At 54.6% G+C, this 16,947-nt stretch overlaps 1 protein-coding gene across 1 annotated transcript; it reads left to right on the top strand.

The window, feature by feature from the left end:
- Positions 1-49: 49 nt before the first annotated feature.
- Positions 50-10,343, top strand: NCKIPSD (NCK interacting protein with SH3 domain). The gene is made up of 13 exons (XM_041760333.1): positions 50-301; positions 2,758-2,867; positions 3,117-3,321; positions 3,516-3,606; positions 3,773-4,263; positions 5,542-5,712; positions 5,862-5,948; positions 6,039-6,177; positions 6,258-6,338; positions 6,483-6,611; positions 6,704-6,796; positions 6,920-7,092; positions 9,434-10,343. The coding sequence occupies exons 1-13, from the start codon at positions 131-133 to the stop codon at positions 9,635-9,637; spliced, it is 2,145 nt and encodes a 714-aa protein (XP_041616267.1). The 5' UTR covers positions 50-130; the 3' UTR covers positions 9,638-10,343.
- Positions 10,344-16,947: the final 6,604 nt, after the last annotated feature.

Below are 16,947 nucleotides of genomic sequence, written 5' to 3'. Positions count from 1 at the left end.
GGGAGGGCGGGTGCGCGCACGCGTCATGTGTCACGGGGCGGGGCGGGGCGATCTCGGTGCTCCGGGCCTGGCGTCCTGGTTCCGCAGCCCCCGCCGCCTCCACTGCCCCGGCGCGGCCCGGCCCGGCCCCATGTATCGTGCGCTCTACGCGTTCCGCTCGGCGGAGCCCAACGCGCTGGCGTTCGCGGCGGGCGAGACCTTCCTGGTGCTGGAGCGCAGCAGCGCGCACTGGTGGCTGGCGGCGCGGGCGCGCAGTGGCGAGACGGGCTACGTGCCTCCCGCCTACCTGCGCCGCCTGCAGGTGAGTGTGCCCCTCCTCGGCCGGGCCTCCGCGGTCCCTAGACTGGGCCCCTTTGTAGGCTCTCGGTACCGACCCCGGAGAGCCCCAAGCCCGCCGGGACCTCCCGCAGATAGAGAGTTTGAGCACCTGACCCTGAGACCCCAGACTCATGAGGACTGGAACCCCAAGAGCCCGCACCCCCACGAAAGGCCAGGCCCTTGACAGCCAACTCTGAGGACTCCAAACCAGGAAGCCTAACTCTGGGACTGAGACTCCTTGGGATCCCAGACCCATTGAGACCCAATATCTGAATCCTCATCTGAGTGGAATTCAAGACTCGGTTCTGAGATTCCAGCACCACCGAATTCTGATCAGTTTCCCAGATCCCTGAGACCCTAGGCCCATAATCGGCCCTTTTCCTGGATCCCCAGGATCCCACACTCTTGCCTCCCACCTTCAGACCCCCAGCTGGAGCCACTGCCTCCACCACTGAGACCACCTGTTTCCCGACCATCCTCTCTGTCCCTACTCCTCCACTGAGACCCTAGAGTCATTGATAATCCACTGAACCTCCAGACCTCAGTGTCTTTGACTCCAGTACTCAGCCATCCCCTAAGCTCATCTTTAGACTGCCACCCCGCCACCCTCTTGGAACCAAAAATCTCAGCCCCTGTTGACACTGCCTGTCACTACTCTCCCCAAACTCCCCATCACAAGCCTCCGGCCCTGACTTTCCAGACTAATTCTCTCTAAAAGTGAAAAGTTCCATCCCTCCTTGTCCCCAGCCTGGGGTGGGGGGCACTCCTGTTGTGAGGAAGTGAGGCCTCTTCATGGCTTCCCCTGGGCTGTTGCCCTGTTTCCTTCCAGTGGAGGCTGCATCTCCAATTCCTGTTTCCCCAAGAATAGTCCTGCTGTGGGGGCTGGGGTGCAGTGTCTCCAGCCGGTGTCTATTCTGACCTCAGGGGAAAGGAGGGCCTGGAGCCTCCAGGCCTGGCCTGTGCCAGACACCCCCGCCCCATTCTAGTCTCTAGTCCTTAAGAAACATCCTGTCCCAGCCCAGTTCAGGACAGAAATAACAGGATAAATTTGGAGATGTCATCTGGTCTTACCAGAGAGGATGCGCCCTAGGGCCAGGACCCTCAGCTTGCTCCCATCTAGGAGTGCCTGGGGTATGTGACTGGGGCCCTGGACACAGGGCTGCGTGTCAGACCCAGCCTCCCTGGAGTTGGGGGCCTATTGGAACACTCTTCTTCAAGGGGCCATGAGGCTCCTCTCCAGGGTCCCCTGGGGCTTGGTGTTCAGTGAGGGCCAAGAAGCTGCCGTCCCCCTCCTAGTCTCTTTCTGCATATCTCCCTGTCTTTGTCTCCCTAACTCTGTCTCTGTCTGCCATTCCAACTCTCTGCCTTTCTCTGTCTCCAGCTCTCAATTTCTTTCTGCGTTGTCTCCCTCTGCCTGTCTTTTCCTTTCCCTCCTTCCCTCTATCCCTCCCTCCCTCTCCCCCCCTTTCCTGTTTTCTATGGATAGGTGTTTCTTTTTCTGTCCCGCTTTCTGCTTGCTGTCTGCCTATATCCCGGCATACCCCATGCTACCTGGAGGGCTTTGCTGACCTCTGTATCCATCTGTCTGGCCCCATCAGAAAGCCTCTTAGACCCCGCTTGAAGTGACGTCACCTCAGTTCTGAGACTACCATGTAGCCCTATGGCCCATCGTGGACAGGGGAGGGGTGGAGGTGGATGGTCGCCCAGCTGCCACCCTCTGCTCTGCACACTGTGCCAGGCTGGCTGGGGGGATTAGACTCCTGAGTTGCTGGGTCTGGCAGTACAGAATCTGGGGCAGGGGCCAGGCCCCTCTCTTATGTCCATCCATTACCACAAACACAGAACTGCTGCTTCCCAGGGCAATTCTGGAACAGCTGGGGGTTATGAGAGCTAGAAGCAGGGGTGGAAAGAGGGTATCCCCTTGGCCCATCCTCAGCTGGTCCATCAGGCCCCCAGGATCTTCAGAAGGCTCTACGAGGACAGGGCTATTCTGGAGTGTGACCTTGGTTTTGAGAAGGATACGCAAGATCCAGAGTGATTTGTTAAGGGTTCCAGACACTAGAGGCTCCCTGCTTGGCATTTCAGCCTGGGCCCTGAGCCAAGCCTGGGAATAGACTAGGTATGTACTCCTGGTCTCAAGCTAAGGGTCCCTGGGCTTGTTTTTGCTCTAGATCCCTGATTCTCAGAGAGCCTCACTGTGGGGCCTGACTGGGGCCCCAATATGTAAAGCAGCAGCATGGGGCCACCCCGTCCCCCAGCTCCCTGAGTGACACAATTTGAGAACCTTCATATTCTAGTTCAGCTTTTTGTGCTCATGTCTCGCATTCCAGGCCTTAGCTGTAATGTTCCTTGGTCTGCCCTGGGTTCCATCCTGGGCTAGATATGGGCTCACCCTCACTAGGCCCCCAGATCTAACCGCCCATCCTTGCCCCTGCCCAGGGCCTGGAGCAGGATGTCCTCCAAGCCATTGACCGGGCCATTGAGGCTGTGCACAATGCAGCCATGCGGGATGGTGGCAAGTACAGCCTGGAGCAGCGTGGAGTCCTCCAGTGAGTGGGGGAGGGGGAGGGCGCCCTCCCCTCCTCATCCCTGTGTGCATAGTCGGGTGGGGGTCCTTCAGTGAGTACTGGGGATGTCTGGAGGGTAGAGTCAGAGGGTAGTGCAGAGTGGGGTGGAGCGGGAGGGAGTGGGGAGGAGCCTGGGCTGTGAGGGGCCTTGCATCCTGCAAGCAGGCAGCATATAAGGACTTCAGGAGTTTTAAGGTAACTCACCCAGTAATCTCCCCGTCCCTCCATCAGGAAGCTGATCCACCACCGGAAAGAGACCCTGTCTCGCAGAGGCCCCTCAGCCTCCAGTCCTGCAGCTATGACCCCGTCCACCAGTGATCACCATTTGGACGCTGCTGCCGCCAGACAACCCAATGGGATGTGTCGAGCTGGGTTCGAGCGGCAGCACAGCCTGCCCAGTTCGGAGTATCTTGGAGCCGATGGAGGCCTCTACCAGGTATGTGGTGAGGATATCCCAGGGAAGGGAGGTGAGTGGAGCTTTAGGCTTGGTCCAGAGGTGCCAGAAGTCACTTGGGTCAGTGATGCAGACAGAGCCATGGCCCCGCCCATGCCAAGAGCCCAGGGCCCTAGCCAGGCCGGTTCCCCAGGTGTGGCAGCCCGTCCTCCCAGATCCCACTTCTGTCCTCCCAGATCCCGCCACAGCCTCGCCGAGCAGCTCCCGCCACACCGCCCCCACCTGTGAAGCGCCGAGACCGGGAGGCCCTGATGGCCCTGGGAAGTGGTGAGAAGGCAGGGTTGGGGCAGTTAGTGGGACACCCTGTGCTTGGAATGGTTACCCTGCTTGTGTCAGGAAATTGGGGCTCTGGGCTGGGGGGGTGGGGCTCAGGGCCTGGAGGGGTAAGGGCCCAGGGGGCTGTCCCAGCACAGCATCCACTCTCTGCCCACAGGCGGCCGCAACACCACACCCTCCGGGGGCAGTTCTGTGTCCAGCGGCTCCTCAGTCAGCAGCACCTCCCTTGACACGCTCTGTACCGGCTCTAGCTCGTCTGAGCTGGGCCCCAGCTGCTCACCCACGCCCCCACCCGTGCCCCGCCGAGGCACCCATACCACTGTGTCCCATGCTCAGCCCCCTCCCTCCAAGGTGCCGGCCCCTGAGCCCCCTGCAGAGGAGGTAGCAGTCGATACCACCTCAGCCCCTGATGAGCTGGAGGCCCTGGGTGCTCTGAGCCTGGGGACCACAGACGAGAAGGTGGTGGCTGAGCCTGCCGTGCCCAGGACCATCGGGGCAGAGCTGATGGAGCTTGTGCGGAGAAACACCGGCCTGAGCCACGAGCTATGCCGTGTGGCCATTGGCGTCGTGGTGGGTCACATCCAGGCCTCTGTGCCGGCCAGCTCGCCTGTCATGGAGCAGGTCCTCCTCTCGCTGGTAGAGGGCAAGGTGAGGGTAGGCGGCAGGGCCAGAGGCCTCCCCATCCTGGGGCCACCCTGCCTTCCCTGCCCCGTTCCCACCCTCACACTTGTGTTCAGCCTTAACTTGACAGGTGCCTGTTGAGCTCTCGCTTGGCCTTCATTGTGCTGGGTGCCTAGGGACCTTTGAGCTGATCCCTGAAAGAGAAAGGGTGGAAGAGCATTCTGGGCAGACGCTTAGCTAGACAGGGGCCAGAAGGCAGGACCAAGCGTAGCTCGCAGGAGAAGTGGTTCAAGGCCAGCATGGCAGTAGGGCCGGGAGTGAGGGAACAGGTGGGGTGGGAGGAGGTGAGGCTCGGGGCTTGTGACAGATGGGACCAGATGTGAGTAGCCAGGAGTCCTCTCTGGCTGCAGGGGAGGAGTGGACACAGGGTGTGAGAGAGCACAGTGCCGTGCTGGCCTTGACAGTGGAGAGGAGTGGGTGCTTCAAGAGCTGTGGCAGAGACCTCAGTGCTGACTCAGGTGTGAGTCAGGTGCGTGGGCATCACAGATGGGTGGGATCCTTTGCCAGGGCTGAGGCGCTGGTCAGGAAGCAGGATTGGAGGGCAGTGAACCATCTCCAGATGGGGACCAGATGGGCCCAAGGACCTTCCTTAGGGCCCTAGGACCCGGTAGCTGCAGTGGGAGCATGGGGGGCGGGGTGCAGCAAGTCCCCAGGCTTGTCTGTGCTGGGCAGGACAGGTGCTGCCAGCCTGGGAGCACTCGGGAGACAGGAGGTGGCAAGATGACAAGGCCCGACACCATGTGGTGTGGTGGATTCAGAGGGTAGCATCTCAGTCACATTCAGGCAGTGATGGTCGGTAGCCTTCCACATGGAAGATGTTTATACAGGTCTGGGATGAGAGGCGGGTACTTGGAAGGCACCCACAGATGCAGGGTCTAGTCCCAGCAGGTTATCAGGCCTAGGGCAGAGTAGTCACTCGCAGAGGCAGTGTAGACCTGGGCTAGTGCCTTTGGGAGCTTTGGTGTTGAGGTGGGCCATGGGAGCAGGTCTTTAGTGGGAGCCCAAGGCGGGGCAGAGGGGAGGAAGAAAGAGGGGGACCAGGGGCTGGTCCCCTCACAGGTTCTGGGAGGACACAAACTAGGGGCAGCTCTGAGAGGTGAGGCTGGGTACCCTTGCCTGACGTTGGCTTGGAGCTCATGCCCCTGACATCCTCAGGGTCTGGGTTGACTTCCAAGCCTCAGGAGCTTCCTGAAGATGGTGATGGGCAAGGAGTGTGCTGAGTTGTGCCTCATCCTCTCCCTCCAGGACCTGAGCACCGCCCTGCCCTCTGGGCAGGTCTGCCATGACCAGCAGCGGCTGGAGGTGATCTTTGCAGACCTGGCTCGGCGGAAGGATGATGCCCAGCAGCGCAGCTGGGCCCTGTACGAGGACGAGGGTGTCATCCGCTGCTACTTGGAGGAGCTGCTGCACATTCTGGTGCGGGGTGGGGGCCCACAGGTGTCTCCCCCCTCCCCCCGCACCATCCCCCTCTAGTGCTTAGGAGTGTCCCTGGCATGTACTCAGCTCACCCGTGCGTATGGCCATGTGGCTCCCACTGAGTCTGTCACGCTTCCTCCTCCCCGCAGACTGATGCAGACCCTGAAGTTTGCAAGAAAATGTGCAAGAGAAATGAGTTCGAGTCTGTCCTGGCTTTGGTGGCCTACTACCAAATGGTGTGTGTGAAGCAGAGGGGTGGGGGGGCATGGGGACACCCAGGTAGAGGGGCAGGTTCTGGGCACTGAGTACACAGGGTCTCCTGCCAGGAGCACCGGGTGTCACTGCGGCTGCTGCTCCTCAAGTGCTTTGGTGCCATGTGCAGCCTGGATGCAGCCATCATCTCCACACTCGTGTCATCTGTGCTGCCTGTGGAGCTGGCACGAGACATGCAGACAGACACACAGGGTGAGGCTTGGGGGAGCTTCCTGCCACATGGGGGGTTCCCACTGTCTGTGGGGGCTCTCACCGCCTGCCTTGCCCTCCAGATCACCAGAAACTCTGTTACTCTGCCCTCATCCTGGCCATGGTCTTCTCCATGGGAGAGGCAGTGCCCTACGCACACTATGGTAAGCGGGCTGGGAGCCTGTGGGGCTGGGGACCTGCTTGCCCGGGGCTGACAGGGATAGGGCATCCTGGGGCTGACAGAAACCCAGGGGGCTGGGTGGGGTGCAGAGGCCGGGAGGGCTCAGATCCTGTGTGCCCCTGCCCAGAGCACCTGGGCACTCCTTTCGCCCAGTTCCTGCTGAGCATCGTCGAGGACGGGCTGCCCCTGGACACCACAGAGCAGCTGCCGGATCTCTGCATGAACCTGCTTCTGGCTCTCAACTTGCACCTGCCAGGTGGGGGCAGGGCCCGGCGGGAGGTGGCTGACCGACTAGGGGCTCCTCGCTTGGTGCCCGTGCACTGTATCTACACCCATGTCTTTCCTCAGCGCCTGACCAGAACGTCATCATGACCGCTCTTAGCAAACACTCCAACGTCAAGATCTTCTCTGAGAAGCTGCTGTTGCTCCTGAACAGAGGAGGTGAGGGCCCAGGAATCTGTGCGGTGCCACTTTACTGTCCTTTGGCTCCGTGACCCCATGACCCCTGGTGGTGGCTATGGGTCCCGCATGACCACCCTGAGCCCTCTTCCCCCTGCCTCCTAGACGACCCTGTGCGCATCTTCAAACATGAGCCGCAGCCGCCACACTCCATCCTCAAGTTCCTGCAGGATGTATTCGCCAGCCCCGCCACAGCTGCCATCTTCTACCACACGGACATGATGGCGCTCATTGACATCACTGTGCGCCACATCGCAGACCTGTCACCTGGAGACAAGGTGCCTGGAGGTGGCTGCGGCAGGGCTGAAAGCTGGAAACTGAAACAAAATGAAGGGGAAACAGGACACTGAGCGGAGACTGGGGACAGGGTTGCAGCTGAAGCCAGGTCAATGTGGGGGCCACTCAGAATCCATGGCAGTTGTGCCCAGACCCAGAGGAGCCCTGGTGAGCTGATCTGGGCCAGGCTGCCTACACAGAGCTGGGGTAGAGGAAACCAGGTGGTCAGGCAGGAGACCCTCAAGGAAGCAGCCACAGCTGTCGAGGGGGCCCGGGTGGGCAGTGAGAGGCCATGGCCACGGGGGAAGAGGTCAGGTTTGCGTGCATCAGAGGTGAGTCCCTGGGCTTGCCCTGGACTTCTGTTGAACAACCAGACGGATGAAGTGTGATCGCAGAGGTGGGGAGGCACTCTTTGAGGGGGGAGATAGAGTTGCGTTTTTATGTATTGAGATCGAGAAGATATCCACTAGACAGCCAGGTCCAGAGCATGTCAGGGAGCGATGGAGAGTTGGGATGGAAGGGACACAACTGTGCAATTGCCTTTGCACAGATGTGATGGGCGGCCTGTTTCAGGGCCACCACTGCAGGTGTGAGCACAGCGAGGACAAGTAGGGAGGAACCTAGGAGAAAACCCAGAGGCCGAGAGCCCAAAGCAGGGCTCAGAGGGAGTGGGAGATGAGCTGTCTCCACAGTTAGGAGCCTGAGTAAGACGGCGGCTACGAATTGGCTGTTGGGATTGCCCCACAGAGGCTAAGGTGACTGACAAGCTATATCCGTGCAGTGGAGGGTGAAGGGTCTGAATGGAACATTTAAGAGAGAATTTGAAGTTGGAGGGGAGTGAAGGGGAACGTTGGAAGACATAAATAGAGACAACTCCTATGAGTCTTCCTATAAAGGGAGCAGAAAAGTGAGAGTGGGGGGCACCCACTGGAGGGGGATGTGGGTGTCAGGAAATATTTTAAAGGTAGGAAGATCTCTGGGCCAGAGAGAATGATCCAGTAAACATCAAGAAATGGCTGACGTGTTCAGGAGAGGGGCCACTGCTCTGGCGAGGAGATCAGGTGCGGGGGGGAGAGCCTGGGCCTGTGGATGGATACCCCCCACACCCCCACAGCGGAGGCCAGGGTGGCTCATCCTGGTGGGGACAGGTGAGATGTGGAAGTTGGGAGGGCAAGACATGAGCGTTCAGAAAGGTCGCTTGTTTTCCCCATGAAGCACAAGGCCAGCTGTCCAGGCACTTTAGATCTGGAAACCGGGAGAAAGTGGGCAAGTAGCTCACGCACCCTGAAGTGAGGGAGTCCAGGACAGTGCGTGTCCGTGTGACATCTGTGATAGGGAAGGAAGTTCAGGCCTGCACACAGCCTTGTGGCTGACTACTGCTTAGACGCTGGGAGGTGATTTGCAGGTGCTGCAGGGTTGGACTGCAGGGTTGTGTGACCAGGGTTGGGGATTACAGGATGATGCTGCCCAAAGAAGGTATTGACTCCTCTAACCACAGGTACAGAGAGAAGTGAGGGATGGTGACAGGGGTCAGTAAAGGGGACAGACAAATGGGAAGCACTGGGGTCAGATTAATGGGTTGGGTGTCTCAGCGAGGCAAAGGAGCAGCTGGAGTATCCAATTGGAGAGGCTACTGAAGCATTTTCAGCCAAAGGTGCGGGGTTGGGGAGGTGGATGCTGGAGCTGGCTGCCACATATGCGGAAGGGAGGGCGGCAGCCAGGTCCTAGAGGGTGTTGGATATGAAGGGTGCATCAGGACACCTGTGTTTTGACCCTGCCCTTTAGTAAGAAAAAAAAACACGAGAAAGCCTTCAGTTTGGGGAAGATAGGGAAGGTCATGAGTTTGATGGTAGATATATGGGACAAGCTCTCTTTGAGGTGTGCAGGAGGTGAAAAGTGAGCAGTTGATATTCTCATCTGGAGCTCACTAGAGAGGGCCAGAGGTATAAGTGTGGATCATCATTTGAACCTGTGGGTGTGAGTGAGATCTTCCAGGGTAGGAGGAGGGAGTGAGAAGCAGGGGTCCCCTGACCAGACAGTGCCCCGTGAGGGCCCAGCATTGAAGATGGGCAGGAGCTGGCCATTTCCCCTTGCCACCTCTCTGAGCCAGAGCTCCGAAGGGCTGGCCGCGTTCTGGGACCGCCTGTGTCTGGGATGATCCATTCCCTCACTTACTCAGTGGCTCTTGAAGGCCAATTCTGTTCTAGGCATATTGTGGGTGCCAGGGGTGCAACCCTGATCTCCGGTGCTAGGGGCCCTTTGGCCCACGGGGCAGCCTGTTGCTGTCTGGTGGTGGTGGCAGTGCCTCCCCAGCGTCTCTGAGCTTGCCCACTCTTCCCACAGCTGCGCGTGGAGTACCTCTCCCTGATGCATGCTGTGATCCGTTCCACGCCCTACCTGCAGCACCGCCATCGGCTCCCCGATCTGCAGGCCACGCTGAGGCGCATCCTGACCGAAGAGGAAGCCTCACCTCAGGGCCAGATGGACCGCATGATTGTCCGAGAGATGTGCAAGGAATTCCCCGTGCTGGGCGAAGACCCCAGCTAGCGCCTTCCCTCCGTCCCCTGCAGCCCTGGTCACGGTGCAGGGGATAAGGAAGCTTGGCCCTTAGAATGTTTTGCACAGAAAGTGCGGGGGGAGGTCGTGGTGAAAAGGGACCCAAGCAGGGCCCCCCACCTGAAGTACAGCCAATACAAGGGGCCAAGTGCAAGATTGGGGACCACGTTCTGGGAGCTGTGCTGGGGCAGAGGGCCTGTGTGAGCCGAAGGCCCCCCCCTCCATCGCCATCTCCCGGTAGGTTGCGTTGCCTCTTCAGCATGCCCCCTCCCCTCAACACAAATGCACACTCAGAGTCCTGCTGCTGCTCCAGGCTGGGCCAGAGCCCCCATCCCTGTCCTGCCTAGTCTGGGTCCTGGGCCTCAGCAAGCCGTGTCCTTGGGGTAAGGGCAGGCACCTTCCGCCAACTCTGTTCTTTGCCTTAGCTTTGCAGTGAGTGCTGCTCATGTGCTTCCCCTCTCCCCTTGGGGGTCGCTTTCCCTTGCTCCTACCCCCAGAGGTCTTGGCCAAGCTGCTGCTCTGAAAGCAGAATCTTAGAAACAGGCCATCTAATTCTGGAGCTTCATAGGATACGGTGATGGCACTCAGAACGCCAATGAAGGAATCTATTTTCTCTGTAAAGACAGACTGAAAAGCCATGTGTATTTTCCTGTGTGCTGCAGCTCACCTTTGGAAATAAATCACAGGCATCTGGAAACAGGCTGTGTGATCAGGAGCCCTGTATGATCCTGGGTTGTGGTGGGAGAGGACGGGAAGGGGCACTGGGGCTTCAGGACCTTGCCACTTGCTTGTCTTGACCTCTCCACTATAAGGAGGGGATGCTCCCTAAAGAGGCCTGTCGGGGTCCCTTGAGCTCTGTTCCAGTCTCTCCCTGAGTTCCCATTTCTAGTTCTTCTGGGCCACAGCTAAGCCAGTGAGTGCCCCCCCCCATCCGTTTGCAGGTGACTGCCCTTCCAGACCTCACTTCAACCCTGTTTGAAACCCTGTCCTCCGTAGCTGACTTCAAATTAAGCAGGCCCCACTGCAGCCCCAGACTCCCTGCATGTCCAGGCCCTGCTCAGCTCTATTCCCTTCCTCATTCGTCAGTGGGTCCAACAAGATCCCCTTTATTTTTCAGCTTCAGAGATTTGGTCATTAGAGTAGGCCAAAGAGAGTATCTCAACGAGCATGTGGTTCAATTTACACTACTATTTGCAGATAGGGACCATTTGGCAAAAACTTCATTTTCCATGTGGGCTCCCATGTTAACAAAGGCTCTCGCCATAAATGGGGGAGGGGCAGGAACCCACAGGCAGACACCATCAGAAGTGGTTTTCATCAGTTCCCTTTTTTTTCACCCAGGACGATCCTCATCAGACACTTCCACACATCCAGAATTATTGATACAGTGACTTCCAGTCACGACTTTTCCTTTCTTATCGGGATGCTGAAGGCAGAGAGGGCTGTTCCATTACTTTCCCAACAAGACTGTAATGCAGCAAGAAGCACGAAAGAGGCCAGGGCTAGGGGTAGGGTCCCCTGGACACAGGTCCTCAGAAAGCTGAGGCAGGAACATCTGCCAGGGAACTCATGGAAGCAAAGCACAGGAGGCTGATGGGGAACATCCTTCCTTAACTCTTGATTCTCAGGTTAAGCACCCAGGGTCACCTGCTGGACCTGACTAGGGGCTGAAAGAATGCTCCCCAGTAGAACTGTGTGACACACCCTGGTCACTCCCCTTCACCCCGGAGGCGTTCTTTCTTTTCACATCCAGAGTCCATGACATGGACTTCCAGTCACAACTCCTTCCTCACTGGAGTGCTGAAAGCAGAGAACCGTGGTTCTCCTCTCGAGATAGTATGATCCAGTGACAAGCACAGGTTTCTTGAGAAGCTGAGGCAGGAATATTTGACAGCCTCCTTGCCTTGCTCTGTTCCCTGTTGTGATGCCCACACCAACCTTGGGAGGGCAGGGCTGTGCTGTGACATCTGTCCCAGCACCAGCACCTATGATGAGCAAAGTGTAAGCCCACGGCAGGAAGTATCAGAAGCCCTGGCCAATTTCTGTGCAATTGGCCAAGGAGCCCTGGCATGTGTTTGTAAGGCATGCAAGAGCTCCAGGTGACAGTTAAAAACTGGCCTCTGGCAGCAAACATGCTCTTTTAGGATCCAGAACTCTACAACTCCCTCAGCAAACACCTTGATGGTGCTCTCAGAACACAAAATTAGAACCATAAGACGAAATGATTAGCCACAGAATTCCTCAGTGAGGGAACCGTCTTTGCAAGAACACCCATTTGGCTGCTTGGAAGGAGGGTAAATGTGGGATATGGTGAGGCAGGAGGACAGAGAGAGACACCTAAGCCACCCAAATGGGAGTGTTTTGGGTGGGTGGGGCCAAGAAAAAAAACTCAAAGATTTTGAGGGGCAATGAGGGATGGGGGTTTAGACTGACCTCTGGGGTAGAAGGAGGTATATAAAGGTGCTGGCACCTTGCTTGTGGGACATGCACAACGGACCACAGGCTACCCATGCATCAGGCAACTCCAGGGTAAGGCCTTGAGTGAAGATCGCATGCCTGATACAGACTCCCAAAAGTAGGTGAAAACAATAGTTTCTCTCTTGTTTTTATGGAAGAATAACATAACCATGAAATGTACAGTATACAGAGAGCACAGCAGAATGACTTATGAATCAGAATGCTGACATAACCACTACCAAAGTCAAGAAATAGAATAGCACCAGTCCCCAAAGCCCACTTGTGTGTGTCCCCAATTCATCACTGACACATTCATCCTCCCTAGAGGAAATTTCAGATAAGTTTTGCCTGTTCTTGAACTTGGCATAAATGGAACCATACAGTTCAAACTCTTGTGTTTGGCTGCTTCATTTGCCATTAAGTTTCTATGTCCTAGTATGTAGTTGCGGTTTGTTCACCCCCAAAGTTGTATGGGATATACTCTCATTTATTCAGTGCTGATGACCTCTCAATTTCCAGTTCTTGTCTGTTAAGATTAGTGCCATCATGGACATTGTTACTCAGGTCTTCTTGTTGCACATATGCATTATGGGGGTGGGGGATATTCTCATGAGTGGAACTGCAGGGTCGCAAGCCAGTGCTCCATATAGTTTTGCTAAGTAGCTGTACCAGTGTACACTCCTCCAGTCATGTGAGTCCCAGCTCCTCTCCCAAAACTTGGTATTGTCAGACTGGTTGGTTTGTTTTTAGTCATTCTGGTTCGCCATAGTATTTATTTATTTATTATTTATTTATTTATTTATCTATCTATTTTTAAAGATTTTATTTATTTATGATAGTCACACACACACAGAGAGAGAGGCAGAGACATAGGCAGAGGGAGAAGCAGGCTCCATGCACTGAGAGCCCAATGTGGGATTCGATCCCGGGTCTCCAGGATCGCGCCCTGGGCCAAAGGCAGGCGCTAAACTGCTGCGCCACCCAGGGATCCCAGTATTTATTTTTTAATTTGCATTTCTCTGATGGCTAAAGAGGTTGAATACCTTTTCACTAGTTTATTGGCTATTTGGGTTGTTTGTGAAGCGCCTGTCAAATCTCTTGCCTATTCATCTGGGTTGTCTATCATTTGTTGACTTGTGGTATGTATGTGGCATATGAGTCCTTGGGTTGTCTGTCTTGCAATATCTTCTTCCTTTCTTAATGTTGTCTTTTTTTTTTTTTTTTTTAAGATTGTATTTATTTAGAGACACACAGAGAGGCACAGACACAGGCAGAGGGAGAAGCAGGCTCCATGCAGGGAACCTAACATGGAACTCGATCCGGGGTCTCCAGGATCACACCTTAGGCCAAAGGCAGCGCTAAACCGCTAAGCCACCCAGGCTGCCCCTTAATGTTGTCTTTTGATGAAAAGACATTCTTACTGGTAATGTAATCCTTTTTTTTTTTCAGGATTTTTTGTGGTTGGTGCATTTTGTATCCTGTTAATAAATCTTTGCTTAAAGTATGAAAATCTTCGATGTTGTCTTCTAAAAGCTGTGTTCTCTTTCCTTTCATTATTCAGACATCAAATATATCTGGAATAGATTATGTGGCTTGTATGAAGAAGGGTTCTCATTTAACTTTTTTTTATATAAATATTTTATTTATTTATTCATGAGAGACACAGAGAGAGAGAGGCAGAGACACAGGCAGAGGGAGAAGCAGGCTCCATGCAAGGACCCAGGTGTGGGACTCTATCCCGGGTCTCCAGGATCACACCCTGGGCTGCAGGCGGCGCTAAATCGCTGCACCACCGGGTCTGCCCTCATTTAACTTTTTTAACAAGATTTTATTTATTCATTCATGAGAGACAGGCAGAGACATAGGCAGAGGGAGAAGCAGGCTCCTCACAAGAAGCCTGATGCGGGACTCGATCCCGGAACCCCGGGATCACGCCCTGGGCCGAAGGCAGAAGATGCTCAACCACTGAGCCACCCAGGCGCACCCCCCCCCCATATGGGATGCCTGGGTGACTCAACAGTTGAGCATCTGTCTTTGGCTCAGGGCGTGATCCCGGGGTTCCGGAATTGAGTCCCACATCAGGCTCCCTGCATGGAGCCTGCTTCTCCCTCTGCCTGTGTCTCTGCCTCTCTCTCTCTCTGCATGTCTCATGAATAAATAAATAAAATCTTTAAAGAAAAAAAATAACTTCTTCTATATGGGTATCCAACTGAGCTCTCACTGTTTTTTGAAAAGCCCATCTTTTCCTGATGTTGACTCTTAAGAGCCACCCTGGTCAAAATTCAAGTCTCCACACATCTTGAGGCCCATCTCTGGATTATGTTTTCAGCAGTCTATTCCTGCTCTGGCACCATAGCCTTGGTTTCTATAGCTTGGTTATACCCAGTATAGAAAGTTGTCCTCCTACTTTGGTTTTCAAGACTATCTTGGGTATAACCTGGCCCTCATTTTAGAACCTAGCTTATCAGTTTACACACACACACACACACACACACACACACACACACACACACCTTACTGGGATATTATTGGAGTGACATTAACTCCATATGTCAATGTCAATTTTAGAAGAAATGGCATCTTTACAATATTAAATCTTCCCATCTTTGAACATAGCTTTTCACTCCATTTCTGTCTTTATTGCTTTCAATAATGTTTGTGTGTCTCTGTGTGTAAGAGTTATTGCACATCTTTCACTAGCTTTATTTCTGGCATTTTGTTACTTGACATTCTTGTAGGTGGCCTATTTTTTAAATGTTTATTTTCTGTTGCCGATATATAGAAATTACAACTGATTTTTATTTTTATTTATTTTAAAGATTTTATTTTTAAGTAATCTCTACATCCAACATGGGACTCAAACTTACAACCCCAAGGCCAAGAGTTGCATACTCCACCAACTGAGCCATCTAGGCACCCCACAACTGATTTTTACATATTGACCTTATGTTCAAGGAGTTTGTTAGACTTATATCTAGAGTTTCTTTTAAATTTTTTACATAGGGATCCCTGGGTGGCGCAGCGGTTTGGCGCCTGCCTTTGGCCTAGGGCGCGATCCTGGAGACCCGGGATCGAGTCCCACATCGGGCTCCCGGTGCATGGAGCCTGCTTTTCCCTCTGCCTATGTCTCTGCCTCTCTCTCTCTCTCTGTGACTATCATAAATAAATAAATAAAATTAAAAAAAAAATAAATTTTTTACATACACAAAATCCTATTGCCTGTACATAAATTTTATTTTTCCCTTTCCAATCCTCATACTTTTTCATTATTTTTCCTGCCTTAATGGTACTGGCTATGCCCTCTGATAGAATATTGAGACTTGTGGTTATGAATGTAAAATGTTTTTCTCTAGTAATGTTCTGCTGCTCCAAGAGGTGAGGAACACACAAATAATCTATTTTAAGTGGGGTTAGATTTTAGCCCATGTTTGTCTAAGAAAAGCAGGGCAGATGAGTTGTTATAACACTGGATTCTATAAGGCTAATGGTAAACAAGGAATGAAGAGGTGAGGAATGATGGATTGGAAATCTCAATGAGATCGAATAACTGTTGGATAATCAGCTGGATGGGATGGCCAGGTCTTCTGGCTTGCTCTTCCAGCAAAGTACCTGACAGGCAGGAAGAAGGAGCAAAACACAGTATAGACAGAATAGGTAGGAAGTGAGAGACCAAGATGTCCTAGAGAGCAGTTTCTTTTTTTCTTTCTTTCTTTTTTTTTTAATTTTATTTATTCATGAAAAACACAAAGAGGCAGAGACATAGGCAGAGGGAGAAGCAGGCTCCCTGTAGGAAGCCTGATGCATGACTCCATCCCAAGACCCCAGCATCACAACTTGAGCCAAAGGCATACCCTCAACAACTGAGCCACCCAGGTCAGGTGCCCCTAGAGAGCAGTTTCTGCCAAGCCTTTGCCCTCTGGTCTCCTGGACTGCTCTCCATTTACCCCACAGAAGCCTCAAACCCAGGTTTCTGAGCCCTGGGTAGAACCTAGCTTAGAGCTGAAAAGAAAAGACAGAAGATGAACCGTAGGGATCTTGCTTATGTTCCTAGAAGGTAGTGGCCAGCCTGGAGTTGAAGAGAGAAACTATCACCAGTACTTGGTCTCTGTCTTTCCAGGGCTTATTAGAAGCTGCCACTGGGGGTGGGGCAGAGAGGCGGGGAGCCGGCGGCCTCCACCGCACAGCAGCCAGGGAGGACAGCAGTGAGGCAGGAACAGCAGGGAGCGACACGTACGGGCGCCGCAGTCACGCGGCGAGTCAGGGGTGTTAAGAAGCCTAGGTCTTGCTCTCCACCGGAGCATCCGCTGAAGCCACTGCTAGCCCTAGTGAAGACAGCAGAGGTTGACTCCCCTCGGCCATGGTTCCTTTATGCCTCTGCACATTTGCTCACTTAGCCTCCAAGACCTAGGATGGCTCCTCCTTCCCTCGCAGCTGCAGACTTCCTCTCGGTTCTGCCCAGGCATTTTCTCAAGCGGGAAGCTGTCCCAGATCGCTAAGTTGGCTGATTCACCTCCTCCGGGACCCCAGCACTCTTCCCGCTAGCGTTCCGCCTGCCTGGCTCCCTCCTTTGTTGGTGTAGAGTTTTGTGCCCTGCACTCGCTAAATTGTGGATCCGGAGGGCGAACGAGCAGCCAAAATCTCGTCCCCGGCCTCGCTCCTCAATCGCCTACAACGACTGGGCCCCCATCCAACCGAGCTCCGCCTTCAGCGGCGCAGCAGATGCTCCCCCCTCAACGCCCAGTGGAACCCAGGCTACACACCCGGCGCGAAGCTCCAACCTTACGGGGTCCTCAGATTCCGGAGCCCACCAGCCAGCTCTCGGTAGGTAGGTAGGGCGTTCGGGA

This window comes from Vulpes lagopus, chromosome 7 (genome assembly GCF_018345385.1).
Source record: "Vulpes lagopus strain Blue_001 chromosome 7, ASM1834538v1, whole genome shotgun sequence".
In the NCBI taxonomy this organism is placed as follows: domain Eukaryota; kingdom Metazoa; phylum Chordata; class Mammalia; order Carnivora; family Canidae; genus Vulpes; species Vulpes lagopus.
Note: the sequence above shows the minus strand (reverse complement) of the source record. Positions and strands in the feature narration are given on the sequence as shown.